The sequence below is a fragment of the Panthera onca genome, chromosome B3, assembly GCF_046562875.1.
Source record: "Panthera onca isolate mPanOnc1 chromosome B3, mPanOnc1 haplotype 2, whole genome shotgun sequence".
Taxonomy (NCBI): domain Eukaryota; kingdom Metazoa; phylum Chordata; class Mammalia; order Carnivora; family Felidae; genus Panthera; species Panthera onca.
In genome coordinates this window covers 45,484,571-45,512,453 of record NC_138344.1, presented here as the reverse complement: position 1 = coordinate 45,512,453, position 27,883 = coordinate 45,484,571, and the positions used below count along the sequence as shown (strand labels likewise).

The 27,883-nt window shown below is 42.7% G+C and overlaps 1 protein-coding gene across 1 annotated transcript; it reads left to right on the top strand.

Annotated features, from left to right (window-relative positions):
* CCNB2 (cyclin B2) lies at window positions 1-27,883 on the top strand. Its single transcript, XM_060621066.3, has 9 exons — window positions 1-180; window positions 3,538-3,666; window positions 3,771-3,881; window positions 18,418-18,588; window positions 18,692-18,850; window positions 21,007-21,243; window positions 21,547-21,687; window positions 26,383-26,493; window positions 27,604-27,883. The coding sequence occupies exons 1-9, from the start codon at window positions 157-159 to the stop codon at window positions 27,712-27,714; spliced, it is 1,194 nt and encodes a 397-aa protein (XP_060477049.1). The 5' UTR covers window positions 1-156; the 3' UTR covers window positions 27,715-27,883.

Here is a 27,883-nt window from a genome sequence, read left to right as displayed (position 1 = left end):
GGTATTTGAATCCCGTATAACAAGGAGACATTGCGAAGATCCTAAGCAGTGCGGGCTGGAGTGCAGAGCTAACGGCGCCGCGGAAGCTTCTGTCCACCATCTCCGGTCCTCGTCCCTTCCTGGGTCGGGCTGGCACTCTTGCCTGTCCCTTCCCCCATGGCGCTGCTCCGACGCCCGACGGTGAGTGGCCCCAGCCGACTCCTTCTCCTCCCACCTCCCCCCCACTGACCAGCGGCTTTGGCGGAGCAGCCCCCTCACCCGCCTCTAGCTGCCCCCTCTCTTCTACGCAGGGCTTCTTCCTCTCAACCGCCGCGCCGCTTTCCCGTTCTGCCGGGCTACCTTTTTTCCCCGCGGCCCAGGCCTGCGGCCTGTCCTCTTTTCGGGCCTCTCCCCTCCTGGGATCCGCTCAGGGTTCCCCCCTTTCGCCCTGGCCAGTCCCAGCCCTAGGGTGGGGAAAGTGTAGGAAAGCGCCTCGTAGGTGGCACCTGTCAAGTGAGCCTTTCCAGCACTGGACTTCTCAGCGAGCAATCCCGTAGTGCTCTTTGTTGTTAGAGTGCTAGCTAAATAAAGGTTGTTGTAATTGCCTTCCCTGTTCTCAAACTCCGTGGTGGGGATGGAGAGCACTGGAAGAAACGCTGTAGGTAGTAAAGTGTTCTGAATGTTTGATCAAGTAACAGTTAAGGATTTTTCACATTTCGCTCTAAGTTTCCCATTTATTTCTGCATAGGAAGTCTCCCAGGCTAAGTTCACTAACGTACAGATTTGTCCCTTTCAAAAATTCAATTTCTTCAATCAAGTGTAAAAGAGATTTTACATTTAATGTAGAACAATATGGCAGACAGAAAGAAGGGTCCAGATTCATTTATTTCATCTTTGCAAAAATCCAAGTGTTAATAGTGTTTTGGAGATATATATATATATATTATATAGTATTATATATACTTTATTATATATATATAAATATTTGGATATATATATATATATATAAATATTTGGATATATATATATATATTTTGTTGTTGTTGTTGTTGTTTTTGTTTTGTTTTGTTTTGTTTTGTTTTCCTGTGGGCTTGACTTGTACCTGATCTGTTTTTCCTTTGCTGAAAAATAGAGGGCCCTGACACACCTGAGTTCTCTCTTCCTGGCTATAAGGCTGGTTAAAAGCTGCCAGTTTTCTCCTCCATATGGATTTAAACTTAGATTACACATAAGCATTAAAATTTCAAATACTTTTTAAAATTGGCAGTTACTGCTAGAAAAAATTGAAGAGTGTGCTTTTGAGAATCCTAAAAATTGAATGAATGCAATCGGTACTTAATTCTTATCCTTTTGTGGATGTAAGTTAAACTGACAAGTAATTTTTGTCTAATCTGTCCCATGAAGTTCTTCTATAGTCAAATTTTTGTTTTTAAATGTTTATTTATTTATTTTGAGAGAGAGAGAGACAGCATGAGAACATGTGAGCACAAGTAGGGCAGGGGCAGAGAGAGACAAAGAGAGAAAAAGAATCCCAAGGAGGCTCCCCGCTGTCAGTACGGAGACCTCTGTGGCTCCATCCCACCAAATCTTCGGATCATGACCTAAGCCAAAATCAAGAGTCCCATGCTTAACCTACTGGGCCACCCAGGCGCCCCCATAGTCAAATTCTTTCTATTCAGGGAAGGCTTGAGTTTTCTTCTGCCCCTCTGTTCTGGTAGGTCCATTCTGTCCATTGTGGAAGGCCCATTCAAATCGCCTGTTGGGAGATTTTTTTAGGATTGAAAAATTTAGGACTCACAGTTTTTAGGGATAGGACATGCTGTTTTTTTTTCCTCATGAATCGTTCACTTCTATAATAAACTTTTCTGTATGAATTGTTTTTTCTGGCAAGTTTTGTTTCTAAACATACTCTGTCTAAAGCAGGTTAAGGTCATCTAATGTTTTTTTATTTCATACCATTTCAACTTTGTCTGAATTTTAGAGTAAAACTATTTTACCTGTGAAAACTATTTCATTTCTAAATATTCTTTTTTAAGTGTTTATTTATTTCTAATGTTTATTTTTTTTTTTTAAATTTTTTTTTTTTCAACGTTTTTTATTTATTTTTGGGACAGAGAGAGACAGAGCATGAATGGGGGAGGGGCAGTGAGAGAGGGAGACACAGAATCGGAAACAGGCTCCAGGCTCCGAGCCATCAGCCCAGAGCCTGACGCGGGGCTCGAACTCACGGACCGTGAGATCGTGACCTGGCTGAAGTCGGACGCTTAACCGACTGCGCCACCCAGGCGCCCCTCTAATGTTTATTTTTGAGAGAGAGAGAGACAGAGTGTGAGCGGGGCAGGTGCAGAGAGGGAGAGGGAGACACAGAATCCAAAGCAGGCTCAAGGTTCTGAGCTGTCAGCACAGAGAGAGTGAGAGAGTGAGCACGCGAGAGCAGGGTAGGGGCAGAGAGAGGGGGACACACGGAGCCCAATGTGGGGCTCAAACTCATGAATTGTGAGCTCATGACCTGAGCCAAAGTTGGACACTTAAGGGACTGTGCCATCCAGATGCCCTCTAAATATTCTTATTTATTTATTTATTTATTTATTTATTTATTTATTTATTTACATTTATTTATTTTTGAGAGACAGAGACAGAGTACAAGTGAGGGATGGGCAGAGAGAAGGAGACACAGAATCTGAAGCAGGCTGTAGGCTCTGAGCTGTCAGCACAGAGCCACACGCGGGGCTTGAACCCACAAACCGCGAGATCATGACCTGAGCCACAGTCGGATGCTCAACGGACTGAGCCACCCAGGTCCCCCAAGATGCCCCCTAAATATTCTTAATATGAGTGTCCCTGCTACGGCAGCCTCATTTTAAAAGGCAGTATCTCTAAAGATCATGTCAATAGGAGCACTTCTTATTTGTAGAATGGCATAAAAATCAAAGCTAGTTTAGGTTTTAAACACTTGGACCTATTAAACCTTTTAAATAGTGTTTTAATTGTGCTTGTTATTAATCTCTCTAAAGTTTTTAAGTAGATGGGTAGTATACGGAGATCTCTAATAAGTGGGTGCTATGTGAGAAATAATCCCTTATCTGTAAACTTTTTTTTAATGTTTATTTATTTTTGAGAGAGAGAGAGAGAGAGAGAGAGAGAGACAGAGCATGAGTTGGGGAGGGGCAGAGAGAGGGAGACACAGAATCCAAAGCAGGCTCCAGACTCTGAGCTGTCAGCACAGAGCCTGACACGGGGCTCGAACCCATGAACTGTGAGATCATGCCCTGAGCCAAAGTGGGACACTTAACCTACTGAGCCACCCAGGCACCCTCTTTAAACTCTTAATGAATTTTACAGATAAGCTGGGTAAGTGATTTGCCTAATTAAGAGTGATATGATCAATCACTCAGCATTTTTAGACTTTCTAAAATGTAGTTTCTCCCTCTTACAAGTAGATATCCACGTATTCACCTTTCCCAAATCAGTTCTACATTTGGTACCTGACACGAGCAAAGTATTGTAAGTTGTCTTCACTTCTCATTAACTCTTTTTTTCTCGCCCCTCTTTTTTTAGGTGTCCACTGATTTGGAGAATGTAGACACGGGAGTTAATTCTAAAGCTAAGAGTCATGTGACAATGAGGCGGGCAGTTTTAGAAGAAATTGGAAATAGAGTTACGACCAGACCTCCACACATAGCTAAGGTAATAGCCATGAGGACTGTCCATGTGTACACTAGGCTGATTGTGTATAGCTCTGAGGAACACCACTGACTTTCTTGCCCTGTTACATTTCTTTTTCCTTGTAGAAAACTCAGAACACCAAAATACCTGTTCAACCCGCCAAAACAAATGTCAACAAACAACTGAAACCTACTGCTTCCGTGAAACCAGTACAGATGGAAATGTTGGCTCCAAAGGTGGGACGGTTTGTATTTACACATGTACTTAATGAAATAGCTTGTTTTCGGCTAGACTGCAAAGGCACCGTTGTCATCACCGCCACTTTTGAAGAACATTCATAACTAGAGCTCTCCTTTGAAACAGCAGAGTACAAAATGAACATATCCATCCTTTTAGTGATGGTACCTTAATGTTATTCATTACAAAATTTTGCACCGTTTCCCCACATTTTATATATCTCCCTAATCTCATCTGAAGTGAGGGATTCCTCTGCCTTTTTCTCTTCCTCCTCTGCAGAGGAGATGCAGATGTGGACTTCTTATAAAATCATTCAATTTTGGCCGCTTGCATACTCGTTCATACCGTAATGATCTCCTTACTGCATTTCTTTTGAACTTTTTCCTGCAAGGGGGTCATTTTATACTCTCGCATGGATGTTGACTGCAGTACAGTATTAAACTTTTGTCATATAGTGTATTTAATGTAACTAGCAATAAGGCAGCAGAGGAAGGGGTCTCTGTCTGCAGACAGCTTGACCTAGAATGAAACAAAGCATTCCTAAGCTTACTTTTGTGTGGAAAAGCAAAGAACTGTCCATAAGTGCTTTGAAGTGACAAAAAATACACCAATACCAGTTGTGGGCACCTTCCAACATTCTGAAAAATCACTGATTTCTGCTAAGCACCACAGCCTGAAACCGAGCATCTGAGCATGGGAGACCATCATCCACAATCCTGTAGGGAGTGAGAGAGACGAGAACCATTGGCTCAGTTGTGATCATGTGATGTTCAGCACCACGTAGTACTTGTATTGCAAGACATCGCTCATTTATCAAGTTAAAATTTATTAGAAATGTTTGCTCATCTTGCAGAACATTTGCAGAACAAGTTACTCGCAGTCCAAGGTTTTACTCTATATATAATATACAGTAATAACATTTATAACATTGTTTGAAAATTTTCAAAATAACACATTGGATATATTTGAGAAATATATGTATTGACCACTTAATAAACACATCCAGTAGTGTTAAGGCTGATAAAGAGATATCTTGCCTTGATATCTCTCTTATCCAGAAGGAGCATATGTACCTAAAATTAAATTAGTAATCCCAGGGAATGATGCCAGATGCCCCTGGGCAATGGATGATTGAGCATCAAATGTCTGGGGTAGATGGAAGTACCATCTTTCAGAAGGTGCTTGTACAGGAGGGAGAGAACACTAAGGGATGGAGTGGTTGGAGGAAACTTCATAGGTGGGATTTTTTTTTTTTTTTTTTTTTTAATTTTTTTTTTTCAACATTTTTTATTTATTTTTGGGACAGAGAGAGACAGAGCATGAACGGGGGAGGGGCAGAGAGAGAGAGGGAGACACAGAATCGGAAGCAGGCTCCAGGCTCCGAGCCATCAGCCCAGAGCCTGACGCGGGGCTCGAACTCACAGACCGCGAGATCGTGACCTGGCTGAAGTCGGACGCTTAACCGACTGCGCCACCCAGGCGCCCCCGTAGGTGGGATTTTTAAGGATAGGGAGATGCTAATAGTAAAGAGCACCTTATAGGGAACAAAGCACAACAAGAATCAAGGCACCAAAGCAGAAATAGGCCTATAATTTTGTCCTGTGGGTAAAGAGTCAGCACATCTAAGCTGGGTCAGAAGATTTGTGTGAGTAAGCAGAAAATAAAGTTGGGGAAAAGGTTGCATTTGGATTTGAAAGCCTTGGAACTTGGATTTTATCCCATTAGGCAGTGAGGGAAGCTGTGAGGAGGTGGGAAATGATGAAAGCAGTGTAGACTGGCCATGGAAGGGACATAAATTAGGAGGTATTGCAATTGTCCATGCTAGAGCTGATGAGGGTCTTGAACTAGCTCAGATCACCCCTAAGCACTCACCCATATATGCCAGTGTCTGTAGGTGCTAAGAAACAACATTGAATATGTTGGGGTGTACCCGCTCCTTTCAGGGACATCGTGCTGTATTTAGAAGGAATTCTTTAGCTGTGTTGCTTGGAGTGAAGGATTAAGAATAAGGAATAATTTAAAAAATGGGAAAGTCAGGAAAGGGAGGGGAAGTTCTGGGGAAGGCGGCTCATTTGGCTTTAGATTTGTTGAGGTGACAGAAACATCCACCGGGAAATGCAGTCACAAATACACCAGCAACATCTGAAGGAGAGGGGCCGACTTGTGAGCCTTCTCCTTGCAGGTGATGGTTGCAAGCATGTTGTTATTAGAAAGCCAGGAGAGAGCATCAGATCAAGAGGTAAAGCTCGGCACAAATACTCAAGACTGACCTTCCTTTCATAGGCCTTTCCTTGAAGGTTTCTAGTGACATCCTAAATGCTAAACCCAAAGCAGCTTTTCAGCCTTATCTCCAGACAATTATGCAGAATTTTATTTGGGTGGCTGTTTGAATGTGGTTCCTCCCACCTGTCAGGAAGGCAATTTGGCAGTGTTACTTCAAATGGTTATTCTCCATACCTGTTTTTAAAATTTATCCTAAGAAAATGATTAGAGGGACACCGAGGACTTTTCATTAGTTCTGAAATGAATATCTCTTATATAATAGGGAAATATTAGGAGATCAGTTAAAGTTATTTATTTATTTATATTCAAGTAAATTAACAGAGTGTTACATTAGTATCAGATGTACGATATAGTGATTCAACAATTCCATACATTAGTGCTCCTCATGATATGTGTACCCTTAATTCCCTTCACCTGTTTCACCCATCTCCCACCCACTTCCCCTCTAGCAACTACCAGTTTGTTCTCTGTACTTAAAAGTCTGTTTTTTGTTTGTCTCTTTTTTGTTTTTCCCTTATATATTTATTTACTTACTTATTTAGTAATCTCTACACCCAACATGGGACTTGACTCACAAGTCCAAGATCAAGAGTCACATGCTCCATATCTTTTTTCTTTGTTCGTTTGTTTTGTTTTTCTTTTCTTTTTTTTTTTTTTTTTAATTTTTTAAAAATGTTTATTTTCGAGAGAGACGGTGAGTGGTGGAGGGGCAAATAGAGAGGGAGACACAGAATCCGAAGCAGACTCCAGGCTCTGAGCTGTCAGCACAGAATCCTAGGTGGGGCTCAAACCCACGAACCTCTGAGATCATGACTGAAGTCGGCCGCTTGACCGACTGAGCCACCCAGGTGCTTCTCTTTCGTTTCTTAAAATCTGCATATTAGTGAAATCACATGGTATTTGTCTTTCTCTGACTTACTTCATTTAGCATTAGACCCTCTAGTTCCATCCATGTTCTTCCAAATAGCAACGTTTTATTCTTTTTTTTATGGCTGAGTAATATTCCTCTGTGTGTCAGAGGTGTGTGTGTGTGTGTGTGTACACACCACATCTTTATTCATTCATCTATGGATGGACATGTGGCTATTGTAAATAATGTTGCAGTGAATGTAGGGGTGCTGGGACACCTGGGTGTCTCGGTTAAGCAACTGACTCTTGATTTCAGCTCCAGTCATGATCTCGTGGTTTGTGGATTCAAGTCCCAAGGCGGGCTCCATACTGATGTGCAGAGCCTGTTTGATATTTTTCTCTCTGTCTCTCTCTCTCTCTTTGACCCTCCCCCCTCTCAAAAATAAACAAATAAATAAACAAGCTTTAAACATAGGGGTACACATATCTTTTCATCTTCTTTGGGTAAATATCCAGTAGTTCCATTACTGGATCAGCTTAAATGCCATTTGCCCTTAGCAAAGTGTCAACACTAAGGCAGCTGAGCTCCCAGAGGAAGGTCACTTTGCCTGTCTCAAGGACTTGTCAATGTGCTGTAAGTTGTAAGGAAATTTAATTTTCTTCTTTTGTCTTTATATCCCACATCATTCCCCCTGAACAATTTTGACCCTTAAATCTTCAAGGTTGCTAAGGGTGGAAGGTCTTATCTTCTGTAACTTCTTCCTCCTGAATGAGTAGCATAGAGATGTCCTTACCTATGGGTCAACAGTGATCAATTGGGGATATATATGTATATATACACACACACACACACACACACACACACACACACACACACACACACACACACATATGGCAGAGGCCTTTGAATCCAAGGGAGACCACATGTATGGATCTTCTGAGTGGAAAGGATCATCTGTCAGCTTCAAGTTATGGTAATGAAGGAGTCTCAGCACCAGGTGAAGAGACATGGGAGAAAACAGCAAAACATGATTAAAATTAACAAAAAGAAAATGAAGCCCAAATAAGAGTCCTTTGATAGTTGACAAAAATCCTCCTCCAGTCCAGGAGTTTAACCAATCATTAAAGGGAAGAGAGGGATCCTTTAAGGCACCAGTTTGAGTGATCATGTCAGTTAGAAACCCAGAAATATTTTTGTGGTAATTTAGAATGTATACGTAGTATTCTGTTTTTAGAATAGCACAAGTTCCACCTTGTGCAGCAGTTAAAACATCTAGTGTCATCTTGTTTGGTAAAACTGCTTTACACATCTGTGTTACGTCAGTATTTAATAGGGAAATGCTATTTTGAGTGTCATTTAGGGCTTTGACTATGTTTATTAAGAACTTCATCTGTCAAACAATATCCTCCAGTCCTAAAGAGGTAACAAAGATGGATGCTAGGTGGTCATACCAATGAAACACACAGTGTGTCTGCTGTTGTTGTTGTTGTTGTTTTTAAAGTTTATGTATTTATTTTGAGAGAGAGTACGAGTGGGGGAGGGGCAGAGAGAGGGAGAGAGCGGATCCCAAGCACACTCTGCACTGCCCTCGTGGAGCCCAGTGTGGGGCTTGATCCACACTGGATCAAGATTGCGAGATCATGACCTGAGCCCAAATCAGGAGTTGGACACTTACTTGACTTAGCCACCTAGGTGCCCCTGTGTCCACTGTTGTTTTAAATTTGGAAGGTTGGCTGGTTTGGTGAAGGTTTTAATAATGCATTCGTGCATTCGGGAAAAACCCAGAGTACAGTGGCCTATCCAGCCTGGGTGGGGGAAGCTATGGCAACTAGTTAGAGCTGCATAGCCACTGGGTCCCTTAGGAGCCAGTCATCTAATTCTGGGCCTCGTTGAACAGTAGGCAGGATTTCACGGGCCATTCGATTTTGGAGGACCATCTTTCCACAGGACTGTGGTTGTCAGGCTGAATGTAAATAGTAATTTTTTAAGGCCCAAACTATTTGCTCAGTTATTAATGCGATAAAAAGATGGTCCATTGTTACTTTGTAGGGACCAGGGGAATCCAAAACTAGGGCAGTTTCTTCTAGCAAGGTTTTTGTCACCTCAGTGGCCTTTTTACTCAAATCAGTAGCCTGGAATAAACTCTGTATTACCTTCTGTTGGTTATTTGGCAGGGGGTGGGTGGATAAAGATTTTCCCCTTATTATTAACAAGCTAGTCCTGTGCAATTTTTTTTTTTCTTTTAAATATCCTCAGTTCTTGGGCTATGTGGTTTCTTGGTCTGAATAGACTGGAATTAAGGTGTTTTTTTTTTTTTTTAGAGAGAAAGAGAGCACATATGTGAGCAGGGGAGGGGCAGAGAGGAGGACAGAAGATCTGACAGCTCAGTGCTGATAGCAGAGAACCTGACATGGGGCTTGAACTCATGAACTGTCAGGTCGTGACCTGACCTGAAGTTAACCAGCTGAGCCATCCAGGTGTCCCTGGAGTTATGGACTTTATTGGAGTTGAGACTGCTATAAAACTTTTGCCAAGTTGTTGGCATAGAATCTATGACCTATAGATTCTAAGGTCATATCCTTTTGATGTCCTTTGAGGTGAATTACAGCTACCTCCTTAGGTAGGTGTACAGTCTCAAGAAGAGTAATAATTTGGGGGCCATGTTTGATTAGAGAGTGATGGCTTGATTATAATCCCCTTTTCTTCCAAATCGCTCTGTGGTCATGTAGGACTAGGAAGGCCTATTTAGAGTCAGTAAAGATAATAATTTTGAGGCCCTTTGCCAATTGTAAAGCATGAATGAGTGCTATTAACTCGGCTTTTTGGGCAGGTGTATTTGCCTGGAGGGCTTTGGACTCCACAGTCCAAAGTCCACAGTTAGACTGACTTTAGCATACCCAGCTTTTCTTATCTTTTTTTTCTGTGAAACTACTGCCATTAGAAACTACTGCATTTTCAATAGGGAAATCTCTTAACTCTGATTGGCTAGAATAAACAAGATCAATAATCTCTGAGCAGTCATGTTCTAACACAGAAGTATGATGATCCGGCTCAGGCAAAGAGTATCTGGGTTTAAAATGTGATAAGTTTTATTTCAGGTGTATCTCTAAACATAGTCTGTGTTTAGTAAGTTGACCTCCCTTCATCCATTGATAGCCTTTGGGTCTCTAAGACATTCTGGACCTGATGTAGAGTCATTACTGTCAGGGACTGTCACATAGTAAGTTTTGAGGCTTCTTCGACCTCAAAATTGAGGTTAAAGCCTCTATTTGCAGTTGGACATCAAAAGAGGTAGTCCCTGGGACAAATATGACTAAGGAATAAAACCATCAAGAAGCCTTCTTTGTTTGAGGCCCAGCCTTAACAGTATCCTAATTATGAGGAATCATTGCTAGAGTTTCCTCTAGCAGTGTAGGTTTATGAGGAGGAATGGGCCTATTCAGACGATCATCATCCAATATGTCCAGAGGAGATTTATTAACCTGGTTGGTGGTTAGACACATTCTGCAAGAGGCCCTAAGGTCCAGATCCTGATTTAGGGCCATAAAAGCCTGGACACAAGGGGCTTCAGTCCATTTGTCCTGCTTCTTGCATAAGAGATATAACCAATAGATCCTACTAAGGCCATGGAGTGTTACAGAATATCAGTCCTTTCCTAAATTTTGCAATCTGAATTGTTTCCAGTGGGTTAAAAGGCATTCCAAGAGAATCCTTGGGGACTGAAGAAGCTCCCATGCTCCTAGAAAAGCAAAGAGGGTCCACTACCAAAATTTCCCCCTGACTCCCAGGTGGCATCCCACGCAAGATATGTCAAAGGTTCTGCGTGTCCAAAGTGACCTGTGGCATCCCTGGAATGAAAATTGCTATTGATTACCATACTCCTTTGCCTTGAAGGCAGTGCTGCCCTAAAAAGCCCTGTGAAAGGCCCTGTGGAAGTGATGCTAGTGTCCTCTGCTTCCCCATTGCCTCTTAGGCTACAAATGGGTGCCTGGCATATGGACCACAATACTGTGCCATGCCTTGAAAGCCATGCCATAAAAGGCTGTGCCTTGAAGAACATGCCGTGAAGGCCATGCTTTAGTTGACCTTGCCTTGACAAGAATGCTGTGAAGGCCCTGCTTTAGTTTGACTTGCCTTGAGGAACCTGCCACTTTTAACCCATGAAAAACACTAAAGTTTTACAAGGGGAAATTACCCAGTTTTGTAGTTCAAGTAGTTAGTTGGGAGAACAGTAAAGAAAGAAATCCATCATGGTCTAAGCGACATTCCAACACATGGAGTCTTTACACCCAACTTCTCCAGGAGACAGTCCTCAGTTGGTCTTTAATTCAATCGGGTACTGGTTTCGGCTGGCTCTGAGTGGACATTTTGTGGCCAGACCAGAGATACGGAGATATGGAGAAGATCACATGAGACCAGTGAGGAGGGAACCTCACACAGGAGTCTTAAGATGGCAGCCATGCTAGTCGCTTGGGTGGCTGTCCCGTGCCCAAGACAGGCAGCTTTGCATAAGGACAGAAATAAAGAGAGGGCATCAAGTTTCTGGGTCTTATTACCATTCCAGCCATGGTACTAACTTCCAGCCAAAGGCAGGCTTTCTCCTCCCTGTGGAGTAGCCACGGGCTAGAGGATTGCAGCCTGAGTAATTGACTTGAAAGTGTTCCAATAAGACTATGTTCTTTGAAAAGCCCCTGAAATGAAAGTAAAGGAAAAGAGAAAATACCAAGTTGGTTTTGAGGCTCAGAGTCCAGATGAGAAGGCTCAGTTCCATGTTGGATGCCAAATGATGTGAAAAATGGGGTTAGGAGCCCAAGAAAGAATTTTTGAGACATTTTTGGTGCAAAAAGGTGGTTTTATTAAACCACCACAGGACCTGTGGGCAGGAAGAACTGCACTGGGGATGTGACCGGGGAAAGATTATATGCTTGCAAGTTGGGAGGGGGTTAGGGATAGGGTAAGTCTCTATGGCTTTAAGGACCTTGAGGGACTAGTTGCTGTTAGGGAAAGGTCATTCGTTACTATTTAGTAAAAAGCTCAGTTATGAGACCCTTCAGATGTATGTCAGGGGGCCATAAACTTGGAGTGTGTATGATTGCCAACATATATCTTGTTGGGCGGGGGTAGAGATAAAGGAATTTCTACATGTTAAAGTAGACTTATGGGTTCCTAGGAGGTTGGGCTAAGATTGCCTTTTGCCCTTAGCAAAGTGTCAACATCAAGGCTGCTGAGTTTGCAGACGAAGGTCACTCTGCCTATCTCAAGGACTTGTCAATGTGCTGTAAGTTGAAAGGAAATTTAATTTTCTTCTTTTGCCTTTGTTTGCCACATCAGTTATTTTTGCGTATGACGTTTGGCTTAAAATTTTCAGTCTTTTCACCATAGGTACATATTAATCTTCCAGTTGGAGAAGAAGGGAAATTAAAAGAAAAAAACCAAAAATGTTATGAACAAAACAGAGGAGAAATTTCTTCCTATGACCTCTGCAGCTCCACTCTTTCTGAGTTACCCTGCATTTCCTTGGTGACTCCTTTTGTTCTAGCTTCCTGACAAAATTGAGGCCACTGTGTTTCAGATAAAGAATTATGGACCTGTAACTCAGTTGATACAAATATCACTTCTGTGGCTAAAATGTGCTTCTCGTTTTATTAGATGTCAGGGATTAATGAACAATACTTCCAATTCAAATAGACGTTTCTCTGAGAAATGTAATGTAGAAGAGATGATTAAGTCCACAGTTTAGGGGGAGTCCCCTCATGCTGGCAGATGAGCCTCTCTGCCTGCCTGGCTCTGATCAGCCTTTTGGCTTTTACTTTGTCATCTGCTGTATCTGCAGTCATTGCTGCTCCTTTATAGCCAGTCCCTGGAGGTGTGGAAATGCCAGTTGAGCACAGGGTTCTAGCAGCAGTGAGCCCTGGAAAATTTATAAGCCGTGTGCTCATGAAAGCAGATGTTCCCAGCCAAATCCATACTGTCCTCTGCAAAACTGGAGGGCAGGTTTCTTTCCTCGTAGAAGATGAAGCAACTGAATCACAAAGGGCTCTGGCTGAGAACTTGAAAGGGTTTCCGCTGTTCACAGGTGTTTGCAGAAGCTTATTATACTGCAATTTTGGGAGAAAACAGTGTTCTTGTTATTGCTGTTTTATTTTATTTATTTTTTTGCTGTCCAAAGAGGCTTTGGCAAACACTGAGTTGTGTGAAAGGAAGAAGGCTTTGTCCTAGCCACATTGTTTGCTGAGTACCGGGGAAACCAGTTGAATGAGCCACCAGCTCTGTCCAAAAGGAGCCCCAGTCAATTGGAGGAATGTCAGAGCACACATTAAAACAGGGTGTAGCAGAGATAGATGCACACTGAGGAGAGCTGCTGGGGAGTCAGAGTTAGAAATTCAGATGAGGTTTTAGACTTACGATTTGATGTAAACACTAAATTCAGTAGTAGTTGTGGGTCGCTCTGATTGGATGGGGGTGCCATCAAACATGGGACATTTGGGTGGGGGCTGGTGGCATGGGTGGTGAAAGAATTCACCCAAGGCAGAACAAAAGAGAGGAAAGTTTATTAAATACACCACAAGGGAGGAGCGCCTGGGTGGCTGAGTCAGTTAAGCGCCCAGCTCTTGATTTTGGCCCTTGATCTTGGCTCTTGATCTCAGAGTTTGTGAGTTCAATCCCCACACTGGGCTCTGTGCTGACAGTGTGGAGCCTGCTTGGGATTCACTCTCTCCCTCTCTCTCTGCCCCTCCCCCACTTGCACTCTCCCTCTCTCTCTCAAACTAAATAAATAAACTTAAAAAAAATTAAAAAAAATACACTGCAAGGGAGCGGTTGGGCAGGACAGCAAAGGAGAGACTGTCTGTGGGGAGGTGGTGGTGAGGGGCCACAGTTAAAGGGCGGAGTGAGGGAGTATGGGACTTTTGGAATTTTCCCTTTTTTGGTAATCTTAGGAACTGTGCCTGGTTGTAATTGGTCAGTTAGAGCCTATGGTGAGTTGCTTAATGAGCCCGTTTCCATTGCTTGTTTGCACTCAGCTTGGTGGTCACTGTGGGCCCTTTTGCCTTGATCAAGTTTCATTGCTCAAGCCTGTTGCATAAAAGTGGCCTCTACAATAGTCAGTATTCAGCTATGAGAATGTTTTATGGCTTAACTATCCTTAATACAAAAACAAGATATAAAAGGGAAATAAGCACAACTATTCACATTTTTTAAAAAGAAGAGTGCCTTTTTAGGTGCCTGACTGGCTTAGTCAGTGGAGTGTGTGAGTCTTGATCTCAGGGTTGGAGATTCAAGCCCCATGTTGGGTGTAGAGTTTACTTAAAAACAAAATTTTTATTTTTATTTATTTTTTTAGTTTTTATTTGAGAGAGAGAGAGAGAGAGAGAGAATCTCAAGTAGGCTCCAAGCTCAGCACAGAGGTCAATGCGGGGCTCGATCCCACGACCCTGGGATCATGACCTGAGCCTAAATCAAGAGTTGGTCGCTCAACCGACTGAGCCATCCAGGTGCCCCAATAAATAAAATCTTAAAAAAAAAAAAAAAAAGTGCTTTTTATTTTTAATAACACAAGAAACATAGTCATAACAGCAAAAGACTACAGAAATACATCAGGTATATAGAATAAAAGCTCATTTTGGGGGTGCCAGTTAAGCGTCCAACTCTTGATTTCAGCTCAGGTCATGATTTCACGGCTCATGAGTTGGAGCTCCAGGTCGGGCTCTGTATCGGCAGTGCAGATCCTGTTTGGGACTCTCTCTCTCTGCCCTTCCCCCACTCATGTGTGTGCTCACACTCTATCAAAAAATAAATAATGTAAAATAAGCATTGAAAAAAAGTTCATTGTTACTATCCCTACCCTCCAAATTCCAGTTCAGTGTATTCCCTAAAGCTATTCCCAGTACTTGATTTTGCCCTTCTGCAATTGTGTGTGCCTTTGTGTGTAGAAGTACACACTTACTGCTACAAATCATGAGCTGTCTAATCGGAAGCATCAGTTTTTCTGGGAGTCCTTTCTTGTACTTAATTGACATTGTTTATCATAAATTTAGTAAATAAGGGAAGTCTGTTTTATCAAAACTCATGCAAACACCTACACATTTGCATGTTAATAGTAATACCTTGTGTCAACAAACCCACCTCAGTAGTAGTAGAATTTCAGTGGCCTTTACTCAGACTATCTACTACAGGAGCTTATCAAGTTCAGCAAAATCTCACATCTTTATTATTTTTGATATGACTTTTCAGTTGTCTCTGACAACTGACAGAACTCATTCATTAATCTAATTTGAAGATTTTTATTCTCAGACTACTTTTGTCATACAAAAGTTTCTGATGGTTAGTTAACTAGTTTCTTAGCTTTTTAGTTCTTTTTTTTAATGTTTTTTTTTTTCTTTTTGAGAGAGAGAGAATGAGTGGGGGAGAGTCAGAGAGAGAGGGAGACACAGAATCTGAAGCAGGATCCAGGCTCTCAGCTGTCATTACAGAGCCTGACACAGGGCTTAAAGCTATGAACTGCAAGATCATGACCTGAGCTGAAGTCGGATGCTCAACTGACTGAGTCACCCAGGCGCCCCAGCTTTTTAGTTTTTTAGGACGTAGGATTACATAGTTGGCACCTAGGGCTTAGGCTACTGTCTGCACAGGATTTTATAATTAAATTTTGTTGGAGTCCAAAAGGAATGCTTTCAAGAAATTCTAAATTAAGGGCCAGAGCAATTAGCCATGTCTTATCCTGGTGGCTTTGGGATATGGCTAAACTCAGGTGTACTTCTGAATAGACACAGGGAAACATTTCAGGCTGCTAAGGCAGCACACACAGTGCATGACTTTATTTTAAAAAAAAAAAATTTTTTTTAAACGTTTATTTATTTTTGAGACAGAGAGAGACAGAGCATGAACAGGGGAGGGGCAGAGAGAGAGGGAGACACAGAATCTGAAACAGGCTCCAGGCTCTGAGCGGTCAGCACAGAGCCCCACGCGGGGCTTGAACTCACAGACCGTGAGATCATGACCTGAGCCGAAGTCAGACGCTTAACCGACCAAGCCACCCAGGCGCCCCAACAGTGCATGACTTTAATCTCTGCCTCCTTAAACCAGCCTTCTAGTACTGACTGCACTTCCCTGAGAGAGAGTGATGAACCTTGTCCTTGAAACATAAACATATCCTTGAACTTAACCAAGCTGTGTGTGCTTATTAAAATGCCCATCTGGGGGCGCCTGGGTGACTCAGTCGGTTGGGCGGCCGACTTCGGCTCAGGTCATGATCTCGTGATCAGTGAGTTTGAGCCCTGTGTCGGGCTCTGTGCTGACAGCTCAGAATCCGGAGCCTGTTTCAGATTCTGTGTCTCCCTCTTTCTGACTCTCCCCCGTTCATGCTCTGTCTCTCTGTCTCAAAAATAAATAAACGTTTAAAAAAAAAAAAAAAAAAAGCCCATCTTTTTTAGCTACTCTTTTTTTTTTTTTTTTTTTGATAGAGCGTGCCTGCATGTGTGAGCAGGGCAGGGGCAGAGGGAGAAGGAGAGAGAGAATCCTAAGCAGGCTCCATACCCAACACAGGGCCTGACGTGGGGCTCGATCTCACAACTGTGTGATCACGACCTGGACCAAAATCAAGAGTTGGATGCTTAACTGACTAAGCCACCCAAACACCCCAACACCTTTTTTTTTTTTTTTTTTTTTAAAGATTTTATTTTTAAGTAATCTCTACATCCAACAGGGGGCTCAAACCCCCAACCCCAATTTCAAGAGTCTGTTGCTCCACCAACTGAGCCAGCCAGGTGCCTCTGATTCTAGCCACTCTTGCTCCATTCCTTCAGTGGGTTCACTTCCCTTCGGGTAAAATCTAAACTCCCTAGCAAGGTTCTTGCTCACCTTTCCAGCCCATCTTCTCTCACATCATGCACTACATCCCACCATTCCAAATCAGCGTGTACTTCCCAAGACTTACCTTTATTTCTTAGCTTCCTCTGGGACTTTGTGCTTGTCTACCTTTTGCCTATTCATTTGCCTTGAGGTCTCATCTTCTCTGGTAACCTTATCTAGGTTTTTCCCTGGTACCCCAAGTAGCTCTTATTCATTCTAGTCCCTTGAGGTTCTTAAATTCTTGAATAAGTGGCATGCATACCTGCATAACTTGCTCAGCTGACCCTTCCTCAGTTTAAGAACTTTGGTGTTTGAGGAAAGGATGTGATCTGAACTGCTATAAATATTTTCCTGCTGCTGCTGTTACTGTTTTATCCTTCTCTAAGACTGGAAACTATAATCACTGAGCTTTAATATAAATTAAAATGGTTTGTTTATTATACATCCTTCTTTTTCTATATTTTATTTCTTTAATACCCAGTCTCTATAGTCTAGCAGTCCTGTTAGGTTTTACTTTGAGAAGTATCTCTTATTCTTTTGAAAAGTAATGGTTTATTTATACTTCATTACCAAATGCTTGTTTTTAACTTACTTTATAAATTTTTAATTTGTGTGACTTTAATAGCCACCCAGTCAGCATAAGAAAATACTGGGTGTGTGCTTACTCAGTCTTTGCTTCCTCCTCCTATTTTATTCATAGGCTGGAATGTGCTTTTCTGCTTTTTAGTTGCCAGTTTCTCAATTTAGAATAAATTATTTTACGAGAGGAAATCTTTATACTCGCAGAAGAGGCTACAGCTGAGGTGAACTATCAGCTCTAAGAGTCTCTTAACCCAGGTGTCTAAGTTTCTTTCATTGAATAAATATTTAGTGAGCACCTACTATGTGTCAGGGATGATATAGGTATTTGAGATACCTTAGGGACCAAAATCAGTTTAAATAAATGTAAGCTTATAGAGCTTACACTCTAGCAGACATAGACAGAAAATAATATACATCGTATATTAGTAAACTCCATAATCTGTTAGAAGGTTATAGGTTCTATGGGGAAAAACACAGTAAGAGGAATGAAATGTGGTGGGGGTGGTGATAGGTGGCAGACAGTGATTTAAAATGGGGGGTCAGGATATACCTAATTGAGAAGGTAACTTTTAAACTAAAAGTTTACCCACAGGGGTGCAGGGACAAGAGCTTCTGTGAAGAGGGAGCCCACTTGCAGTGAGGGAGGCTGCAGTGAAGCAAACCAAGGGCAGGGAAATAGGAGGCGGTCAGCAGAGGAAGAGGAGAAAGCCAGATCATGCTAGGCCCACAGGCCATGGTGAGGACTTAAGGTTTTCCCTCGGAGTGAAATTACAGAACTTTAAACAGAGGAGTATATCCCTAAAAACTTCATCTACTACATCTTGAGTTAGTCACCTCTTACTCTGAAATTTGTTTGTTTTGGCTTTCACATATTTTAAAAATGCATATGCTACTTTTAAAACCAGTTGCCTCTGCATGTATTTGGCTATGATTAATGATTAAGGCTACTGCACATTAATTTGTCCATGTAGGGTCCTGCTCCCCCAGAGGAGGATATCTCCATGAAGGAAGAGAACCTCTGCCAAGCTTTCTCTGATGCCTTGCTCTGCAAAATCGAGGATATTGATAATGAGGACTGGGAGAACCCTCAGCTCTGCAGCGACTATGTTAAGGATATCTACCAGTATCTAAGGCAGCTTGAGGTGAGTGGGCCTCTGGGTGTTGGTTGTGCAAGCAATGTGGAATTCACCACACAGCTGGGAAGGAAATGAGGTCAGCTTTTTAAACTTTTCATTCCGTCAACAGGTTCTGCAATCCATAAATCCACGCTTCTTAGATGGAAGGGAGATAAACGGACGCATGCGCGCCATCCTGGTGGACTGGCTGGTGCAAGTCCACTCCAAGTTTAGGCTGCTGCAGGAGACCCTGTACATGTGCGTCGCCATCATGGATCGATTTTTACAGGTGAGTGTGGCTTCAGGGACTGTAGCAGTGCGCACTGGAATTGCATTGTGCAATACCAAAGGGTGGTACCTTGAAGAAAAGACCCAAAGTCACTTTGTGAGAAACCGAGGAACTTCATGTGCCAGAAGGGAAAGTAGCCAAGTGTGTCAGACCTCTGGTGATGCTGACCAGTGCTGGGCGTTTGTGTCAGGTCAGCCTGCAGAGAAATGCTGGGGGCCCCAGGGAGGGAGACGCTGCATTGCCAGTCATTCATCAGAGGAAACATACCAACACGAGGTCTGAAGGTCAGCCCAAGCCTGTGGTGCCTTTGGATATTGGTTTTCCGGGTCTGCTTAATCGATTTTGTAATTTGGTGCTCTCTGTTGTTAAGTTTCCTCATCTGAAAAATGAGGAATTTAGCTAGAGAATGTTGCAGTATCCAGCCAGCTGTTGCATGAATCGCTATAGAAAGGAGAGGAGGCAGAATTTTTTAAAGGGGGATTGGGAGTATGTGTGGGGAGTATACTGAGTTATGGAGGTCTAAAGTAGAGGAATGTAAGAAATTAAGCTGAGAGGCAGGAGTGGTCATCAAAATAGTTATCACCTGGTGTCCTAAAACCCTAACCAGTTAGAGGAAATGCCAGATAGAAAGCACTAGTGTTATCCATCAGGCAGTAGCCCTACTGCAGATAAGGATTTATGTATTTAAAGTTGACATTTATGATATAACTCAAGTGCAAATTCTGCCCAACAATACAGTAATAATTGTATTTATTATAATGATGACCCTGAGATACCACAAAATCCTAAGAAACCATAGATTCAGTGGTTTGCATTATACATTCCTCATGGGGTAGGAAAGCAGTCAGATTTTAGGTAGATTTTAAAAAATGAGAGTTGAAGCAAGAAAAGCGAAGTCCCAGTTTAAAAGAAAAAGAAGGGGTGCCTGGGTGGCTCAGTCGGTTGAGGGTCCGACTTCGGCTCAGGTCATGATCTCGTGGCTCCCTCAGTTCGAGCCGCATGTCAGGCTCTGTGCTGATAGCTCAGAACCTGGAGCCTGCTTTGGATTCTGTGTCTTCTCTCTCTCTCTCTCTCTCTCTCTCTCTCTCTCTCTCTCTCTCTCTCTCTCTCTCTCTCTCCCCTTCTCTGCTCATGTTCTGTCTCTCTCTGTCTCAAAAATAAATAAATGTAAAAAAAAACAAAACAAAAAACTTTAAAAGAAAATGAAGGGAAACACTCATACCCCGGACTGAGATTTCCCCTGACTCTGAAGCATCTTTGAAGATACCTCAGGTTGAATAATGAGCGTACTTTTGGTAATGAATGATTAAGGAAATGTTTGAGATAGCCCCTCCCACATCCCTAGGCATCCATTATTTAACCCTGCTTTTTGGCTTGACCTTATCTTTTTTTTTTTTTTAATTTTTTTTTTTCAACATTTTTTATTTATTTTTGGGACAGAGAGAAACAGAGCATGAATGGGGGAGGGGCAGAGAGAGAGGGAGACACAGAATCAGAAACAGGCTCCAGGCTCCGAGCCATCAGCCCAGAGCCTGACGCGGGGCTCGAACTCACGGACCGCGAAATCGTGACCTGGCTGAAGTCGGACGCTTAACCGACTGCGCCACCCAGGCACCCCTGGCTTGACCTTATCTTGATTCAGACTGTGTGGAGTGCCATGTTGGGACTTCCCCCAGATGTTCAAGCCAGGATGATGAGACTGGAGCACAGACCAGGAGCTTGGTTCTCAGGCTTATTTCTTCCCTACTGAGAAGCTGAGTGATCTTGGGCTAGTGTCTGAATCTCTTCTCAGCCCATCTCTTTGTATGTGGAGAAAAATACATATACTTCCTAGGATTTTTGCGAGGATTCAGTGAGATGATTACTGAAATCTTTGCACTGTGCTTGGCACAGAGTGAATACTCAGTAATCTCTACACCCAATGTGGGGCTTGAACCCACAACCCTGAAATCAAGAGTCACATGCTCCACCTAGTGAGCCAGCCAGGAGCCCCTGACGGTACCTGCAATTAATACACAGTTTACCTGTGCTCGTAAGAGGGGGATGAGGAGAGACGATGTGTACTTCTGCAGGACGTGATTCGCTCTCACTTTCTTCCCCCCAGTGCCCCAGTCCTCTGGTTGGACATAACTTTTGACACCTTCTTCTTCAATTAGGTTCAACCGGTTTCCCGTAAGAAGCTTCAACTGGTTGGAATTACGGCTCTGCTCTTGGCTTCCAAATATGAAGAGATGTTTTCTCCAAATATCGAAGACTTTGTTTACATCACAGACAATGCTTATACAAGCTCCCAAATCCGAGAAATGGAAACATTGATTTTGAAAGAACTGAAATTTGAGTTGGGTCGACCTTTGCCACTGCACTTCTTAAGGCGGGCCTCAAAAGCTGGGGAGGTAAGTGCCTCCGATTCCATATGAGACTTTATTTTCCCCCTGTTGTCTTATGCTAGAAACATTGATCCAATTAAAGGAAAACTTAAAAATTTATGGAAAATATGTTCTCATTAAGTCCTAATGTTTTATCTCCTCAATTCTTAAAAGACCTCATGCTCTGTGTTTTTAATATTCTGTGGAATAGGGCACTTGCTGGGAAGGACGGGTGAATTGAGTGGATTTCAGCCCTAGGCCTTCACCTGTGATTTTGCAAGACAGTGATAATAGCTGTGCTTCTTACTGCTGTGGGCTATTCAATCCTAGGTCGATGTGGAACAGCATACTTTAGCCAAATACCTGATGGAGCTGACTCTCATTGACTATGACATGGTGCATTATCACCCTTCGAAGGTGGCAGCGGCTGCATCCTGCCTGTCCCAGAAAGTTATAGGCCAAGGAAAATGGGTGAGTGTTGCGTTAAGAAGAAATTTTAGACCCTCTGGATATGAAAGGTCTTACCATTTTCACCACAGTGTTGTTAAAGCAATTGTTAAAATCCAGAAGCCTAAAAGAAAGCTGCTTGGAATGCTTCAGACGTAGACTAGGTAAGCACACCATGGCACCCAGGTGCTAACTATACAGTTGTGAAGGCTGCGCACGGCTGCCTACAACTGGTATGCTAAGGTTTCTGGGATCTTTGGTTAAATGAAACCAGCAAGGCGTCAAGCATCTAAGACAAAAGCAGGGCCAAGGCCCAACTGATTGAGCCAGTAAAGGTAAAAAGGAGCCACTTTTAGGTTTATACAAGTAGCCAAAGCTGCCAGCAACTGTGGTCCTTATCTCACGCACCAAAACGGACAAGAACCAAAACGAAAGGGGCCAGGTGACTGCAGTGGGAGTCGTGGGATACCCTTTTGCGAAGGAGCCAACTCTAGACTGGTACTAAGCAGTTTTATCATCTGTAGTTGTGCCCCAAGAGCAGCAGAACAAAAGCCTCCTCAGAGCCCAGGTGTTAAGAAACGGTCTCAAGATAGCCTCTCAGGGGAGATATGGAGGAGGGTGGGAGCTGCTCTTCCCAGCCTCCCTCCCCTCACATTCCAGGAGGATCACCAAGCATTCTGCCAAGACACATCAGCTGGGCTTCAGGCCTTTGCCTGGCCCTATGTGGCTGCCTGCAAGCTTGCCAGAACACCATGGCAGGGCTGTCCCTCCACACATTTTATGTAAGAAAGAAGGGGAATAAGAGAGAGAGAGACAGTACGTATGTGTGCTTAGGTATTTCCTAATTAAAAACAAACAAACAAACAAACAAAAAAACAGGAAGAATAGACCAGAAACTAATGGAAATGATACCTGTGGGGTTGGGTGGGAACAGGGTAGAAGGCTGGGGATGGGAGCAAGACTTGTGGTTGTAATTTTTTATCAGCTGTATACAATATAATGTAACTTTTTTGATTTCTGAACAATATGAGTGTTTATGCAAACCCTAACTGGAATTAAACAGAAACAACAATGTCACCATATATCAAACTGGTAATAGAACACTGAGGGAAGAATTACTTTATCTGGTTAGATAAAACAAAGGACTAAAAGAGGTAACATACTTAAAGTTTACTTGGGAGATGTATTGTTAGTAGTAATCTGTTATTATAATTGTGAAACTATTTAGGAATATTAGGGTAAAACAAACATTCAATGTTATTAAGGACTAAAATTTTCACAATAAGAAGAGGGATAATATTAACAATTAAAAACAAAGGAAAACCCCTATGGCGTTAAATCTATTTTGGAAATATCGGTAAATTAATCATGAGAGGGCCCGGAAACAGTGATAACCCAGTAGCAATGATCATACCTAGTGCCCACGTAATGGATACTAAGTACCATTACCCACTAGGAACTAGGCTACCTTTGAGAGATAGCTGCTCTCAGGGTTGGGGGAGAAGAAGTATAAGGTGAGCCTAGATCAGTTTGTAATAGACACCAAGCAAATTCTCAAGGATCAGTGGGGGTCATGTGAAAAGGACATAGGAACTGGCTTGAAAGGGCTCTTGCTGACTCAATCTGAGCATTGTAAAGAATAGTGACAGGGGCGCCTGGGTGGCTCAGTCAGTTAAGCATCTGACTTCGGTTCAGGTCATGATCTTGCAGTTTGTGAGTTCGAGGCCTGCGTCGGGCTCTGTGCTGACAGCTCAGAGCCTGGAGCCTGCTTTGGATTCTGTGTCTCCCTCTCTCTCTGCCCCTCCCCCACTTGTGCTCTGTCTCTCTCTGTCTCTCAGAAATGAATAAATGTAAAAAAAAAAAAAAAAAAAAAAAAAAAAAAAGAATAGTGACCGTAATAGATTGTAATGCATTTTTAAAAAATGTTTATTTGTTGAGAGAGAGAGATGGAGGATGAGGCAGGCTTTGTGCTGACAACAGAGAGCCTAATAACAGGGCTCAAACTCATAAACTGTGATATGACCTGAGCTGAAGTCAGACACTTAACCAATTGAGCCACCAGGCACCCTGATTGTAACACATTTTTAAAAATCCATGCATTTATAATGATACAAAAGAAAGAATGGAAGAGGGGCTCTTTATTATTATTATTTTTTAATCAGGATACCAGCTAATTAAAGCAGAAAGAATGGTAGAGTTAGAAATCAAATTTTAGGGGCGCCTGGGTGGCTCAGTTGATGAAGCCTCTGACCCTTGGTTTTGGCTCAGGTTGTGATCCCACAGTGCTTGAGATGAGCCCCTGTATCGGGCTCTGCACTGACAGCACGGAGCCTGCTTAGGAATCTCTCTCTCCCCCCTTGCCTGCTCGTGCACACACACGCTCTCTCAAAATACATATTAAAAAAAATAAATTAAATTTTAACCCCTAATGTAAAAACTGATTCAAGTGAGGATCGACTGATGCTCCTATCATTAGGTGAGGTAATTTTGGAGGACAAGATTCACATGGTCTCAAAATATCACCTCAGAGATATGTAATAATGCTGAAGAAAGCTGTACCTTTATGATAGGGAGTCTGCAAATTACCACCTTAACCTGGTGATCAAGCTTGGCATCACCAGTGGTAGGAGCACCTGACTTGACCTATGTTCTGGTGCAATAAGAAGTAATGCATTATCATCTCCATGAAATTCATGCCCCAGATGTTTGACACGAATCCAGTCATCAGGAAACACTCAGATTTAAATGTGGGATGTTCTAAAAGTAACTGGCCTGGACTCTTCAAGTTGTCATTTAAAGCCAAGAAAATAGGAGTTGTTTTAAGTAAAAAACCCCCCAAAGATCAGATATACTGCATGTACCTTAATTGGACCTGGATCTAAAAAGACAAATCCATGAAAGATGTTTTTGGAACAGTTGGAGAAATTTGAATATAGACTGTATTCTAGATGATACTGTGGAAATGTTGATTTTTTTATGTGTAAAGCTTTGTGTCTAGACAGGAAAATACTATTTAGGGGATGTTTCTGAAGCATTTAGAAGTGATGTGTAATGGTGTCTGCAACTCATTGTCAAATAGTTCAAAAATTGTGTGTGAATACATACATACACAATTCCTGCTAAACCATTTGCAACTGAGTTAGCTGCAGACACCATGACAGAGAAAACGAGAAAGTGGCAAAATGTTAATAGGAATCTGAATCTGCACAAAAGATGTACAGATGTTCATTATGTTATCTCATTTTTTCTGAAATAATTTGAAATTTTTTGAAATAAAAAACTTGAGGGAACAAGGCTGCTGGTACATGGATGATACAGGGTCCTGGTACCAGTGGCTCATTTTAGCTAAGTTACTTTCCTCTGGGACATGTCTTCTTTGGGCTCTGAACCTACTAGCTCTAGGTCTCCTCGTTTTCTGGGAATTGACTTGAAAATGCCGGTGGTTGTGTGTTATTTCAGAATTAATCTTGCTTTGTTCTTTTTTTCTTTAAATCATTTTAGGATTGGGGCACATGGCAGCCTCAGTGGGTACAGCATGAGACTCTTGATCTCAGAGTTGTGGATTCAAGCCCCACATTGGGCAAGGAGCCTACTTTAATAAAAAAAATACTTTAGGAATAAGATTAAATTGTGACTGGGGCGCCTGGATGGCCCAGTTAGTTGAGCATCTGACTCTTGATTTCAGCTCAGGTCATGATTCCAGGATTGTGGGATTGAGCCCTGTGTCAGGTTCTGCTGAGAGTGGAGCCTGCTTAAGATTCTCTCTCTCTGCCCCTCTCCCCTGCTCACGTGCACTCCCTCTCTCTCTCTTAAAAAAGAAAAAAAGTAAGAAAGAAAAAGATTAAATTATGATTTATCTTCCCAATTAGATTGTGCATATGAGACAGATGTACTTTGGCTTTTAAAATTTTATCACAGAACTGAAATAAAGTTAGGTTACCTATCTTCACACATGATAGATCTTACTGCTAATCAACAACTGTCCTTTTGCTTGACCTTTGTTCTCCAGGAGGCTAGGTCACAAAGCCTCTACCCCTAGAGGCTTCTCTGCTCTCTGTTCTCCAGTGCTTAACTACACAGTGCCCAACGAGAGAATCCCGGGCAGTCTTTAGTTCTCCTGGATTTTGTAGAATAGATTGCTGCCCATGGCCTAATTTATTCTTAATAATGAACCTCTTTCCCTAACAATATGGGTATCAGCTCTGTCCAGCTCCCCACCAGCCACTGTCCAGTAGGGCTTTGATTGGGGCAGGGGGGGCGGTGGTGGTATGTGTGAGATGTGCTTGTCCCAGGTCTCTGCCATTACTCTGAAAGGGGCTTTCCTTTGCTGGGTTTTATTTTTACTCTGCCCCACTTTCCATCCCCCCACTCCCACCCCGGTGTGGTGATAGAAGCATGAAAGCTTTGTTACTTGGAGTACCCTACATAACCCTGCAACCTTTTTAAAAAAAATAATAATTATGGGAACTTTGTCACTTGATTTAGCTGAAGTTGCACAGTGTCTTAATTTAGTCTTGCTCAGAGCCAGAGTCATCTGCATTTACTGGCTGCTTTGCTGGTACAATGGTAGTGTTTAGGGCTGTTACTGAATTTTACAAAAGTAAGAATATCATTGTATAGCTTTTATGCAAGTGATAAGTGATGTTAGCATGTATAAGATGTGCTCTTCTAAAGAAGCGGAGGCTTTATCTTGCGCCTTCTCTCTTCATTGTGTTCCAGAACTTAAAACAGCAGTATTACACTGGATACACAGAGAATGAAGTATTGGAAGTCATGCAGCACATGGCCAAAAATGTCGTGAAAGTTAACGAAAACTTAACGAAATTCATCGTAAGTACTCCTCCCCCAACCGTGGAAAGCATTAGATTATGGGTTTTGTGAATGAGAGTATGTGTACGTATGTGCATTTGCATTTTCATGTAAACGTAATATTGGCATATGTGAGAGTCTATTTTAGCACGAACTCTTTTCTAGTCCAGCAGGGGATGGATGGAGCATACTGACGTATCCGAAAAGCAGACTTTCTTCAAAACTAAGTAGCTAGGCTAACCAGGTCCAGGCCCCAGGTAGTCAGCCAGATGGCCATTCAGTGTGTCTCCCCACCTTGTCCCAGCATCCTGGGCGGGGCACTCAGCATCAGGGAAGGCGCTCCCCATGTCATCTGGAACAGCAAGGGCCCACGTCAAAGGGCTCCGTGAAGACTCGGGTTTTGGGGTGGGATCACTCAGGGCCTTTGTCCAGGATCTTTTGGGACAGTGACCAAATCATGGTGAAGAGGGAGGGGCAAGAAGCCCATTCAGAAAGCCTCCTCGGGGTCTGGTATCTGTCTCTGTGGGGCCCACCTGAGAGGAGGAGTCAGAGGAGATTGGGTGCTGTCCTGTGCTTGTGTGATGCCGAGTATCACCACAGGTGTGGTGACAAAGAGCAAGGCATTTGTGCCAAGCGTCCTCACCCCCGGTTCCTTGCATGTAGTTTCTGTATGATTTAGCACACCATGGAAGTGTGACATGTTTTCAGTCCTTAGGGTATTGTTGTCTGGGACCCGCTAAGCACTGGTTGCCACTTGCTTTTATTGCCAGTTGTTGCTGCCGGTCCTGGCAGACCTGTTCTGTCGTGATGGTGCTTAGGTATGATAAACACAGCTCCTACCTCCCAACCCTCTGGCAACATAGGAGAGAGAGCCTGCTCCTTGGACCTTGACACCATTTATTCCTCCATCACCTGTGCTACCAGCTGGGCTTTATCCATTGCTAGGCATGGAAGGAAATTGTCGGGTGCAACACATTATGACCTCAGAGCTCTAGCTGGCTTCAGTGATTCAGCATCATCGCACTAGTTGGAGATTGTGGGTCTGGCCCTTAAATACTTGTGAATTAGACTAGGAACATGGTATAAGGTAGGGGGTCCTGATGCGTGCTTAATCACAGATGACTTCTGCAGGCCATCAAGAATAAGTATGCAAGCAGCAAACTCCTGAAGATCAGCACGATTCCTCAGCTGAACTCAAAAGCCATCCAAGAGCTTGCGTCCCCTCTGATGGGACGGTCCTAGGCTGCCGTGGCCCTCAGGGAAGAGTGCTTCATTTGGGTGCTTTGACTTGCTGATTTGGAACTCTTCACTTTGTACATAGTCGTCTGGTCTATTTCATGAAACCTTTTCTTAGACCTATTTTCTAAATGTATATTGAGGAAAAATAAAGCTATTAATTTTTCTTCAGGTA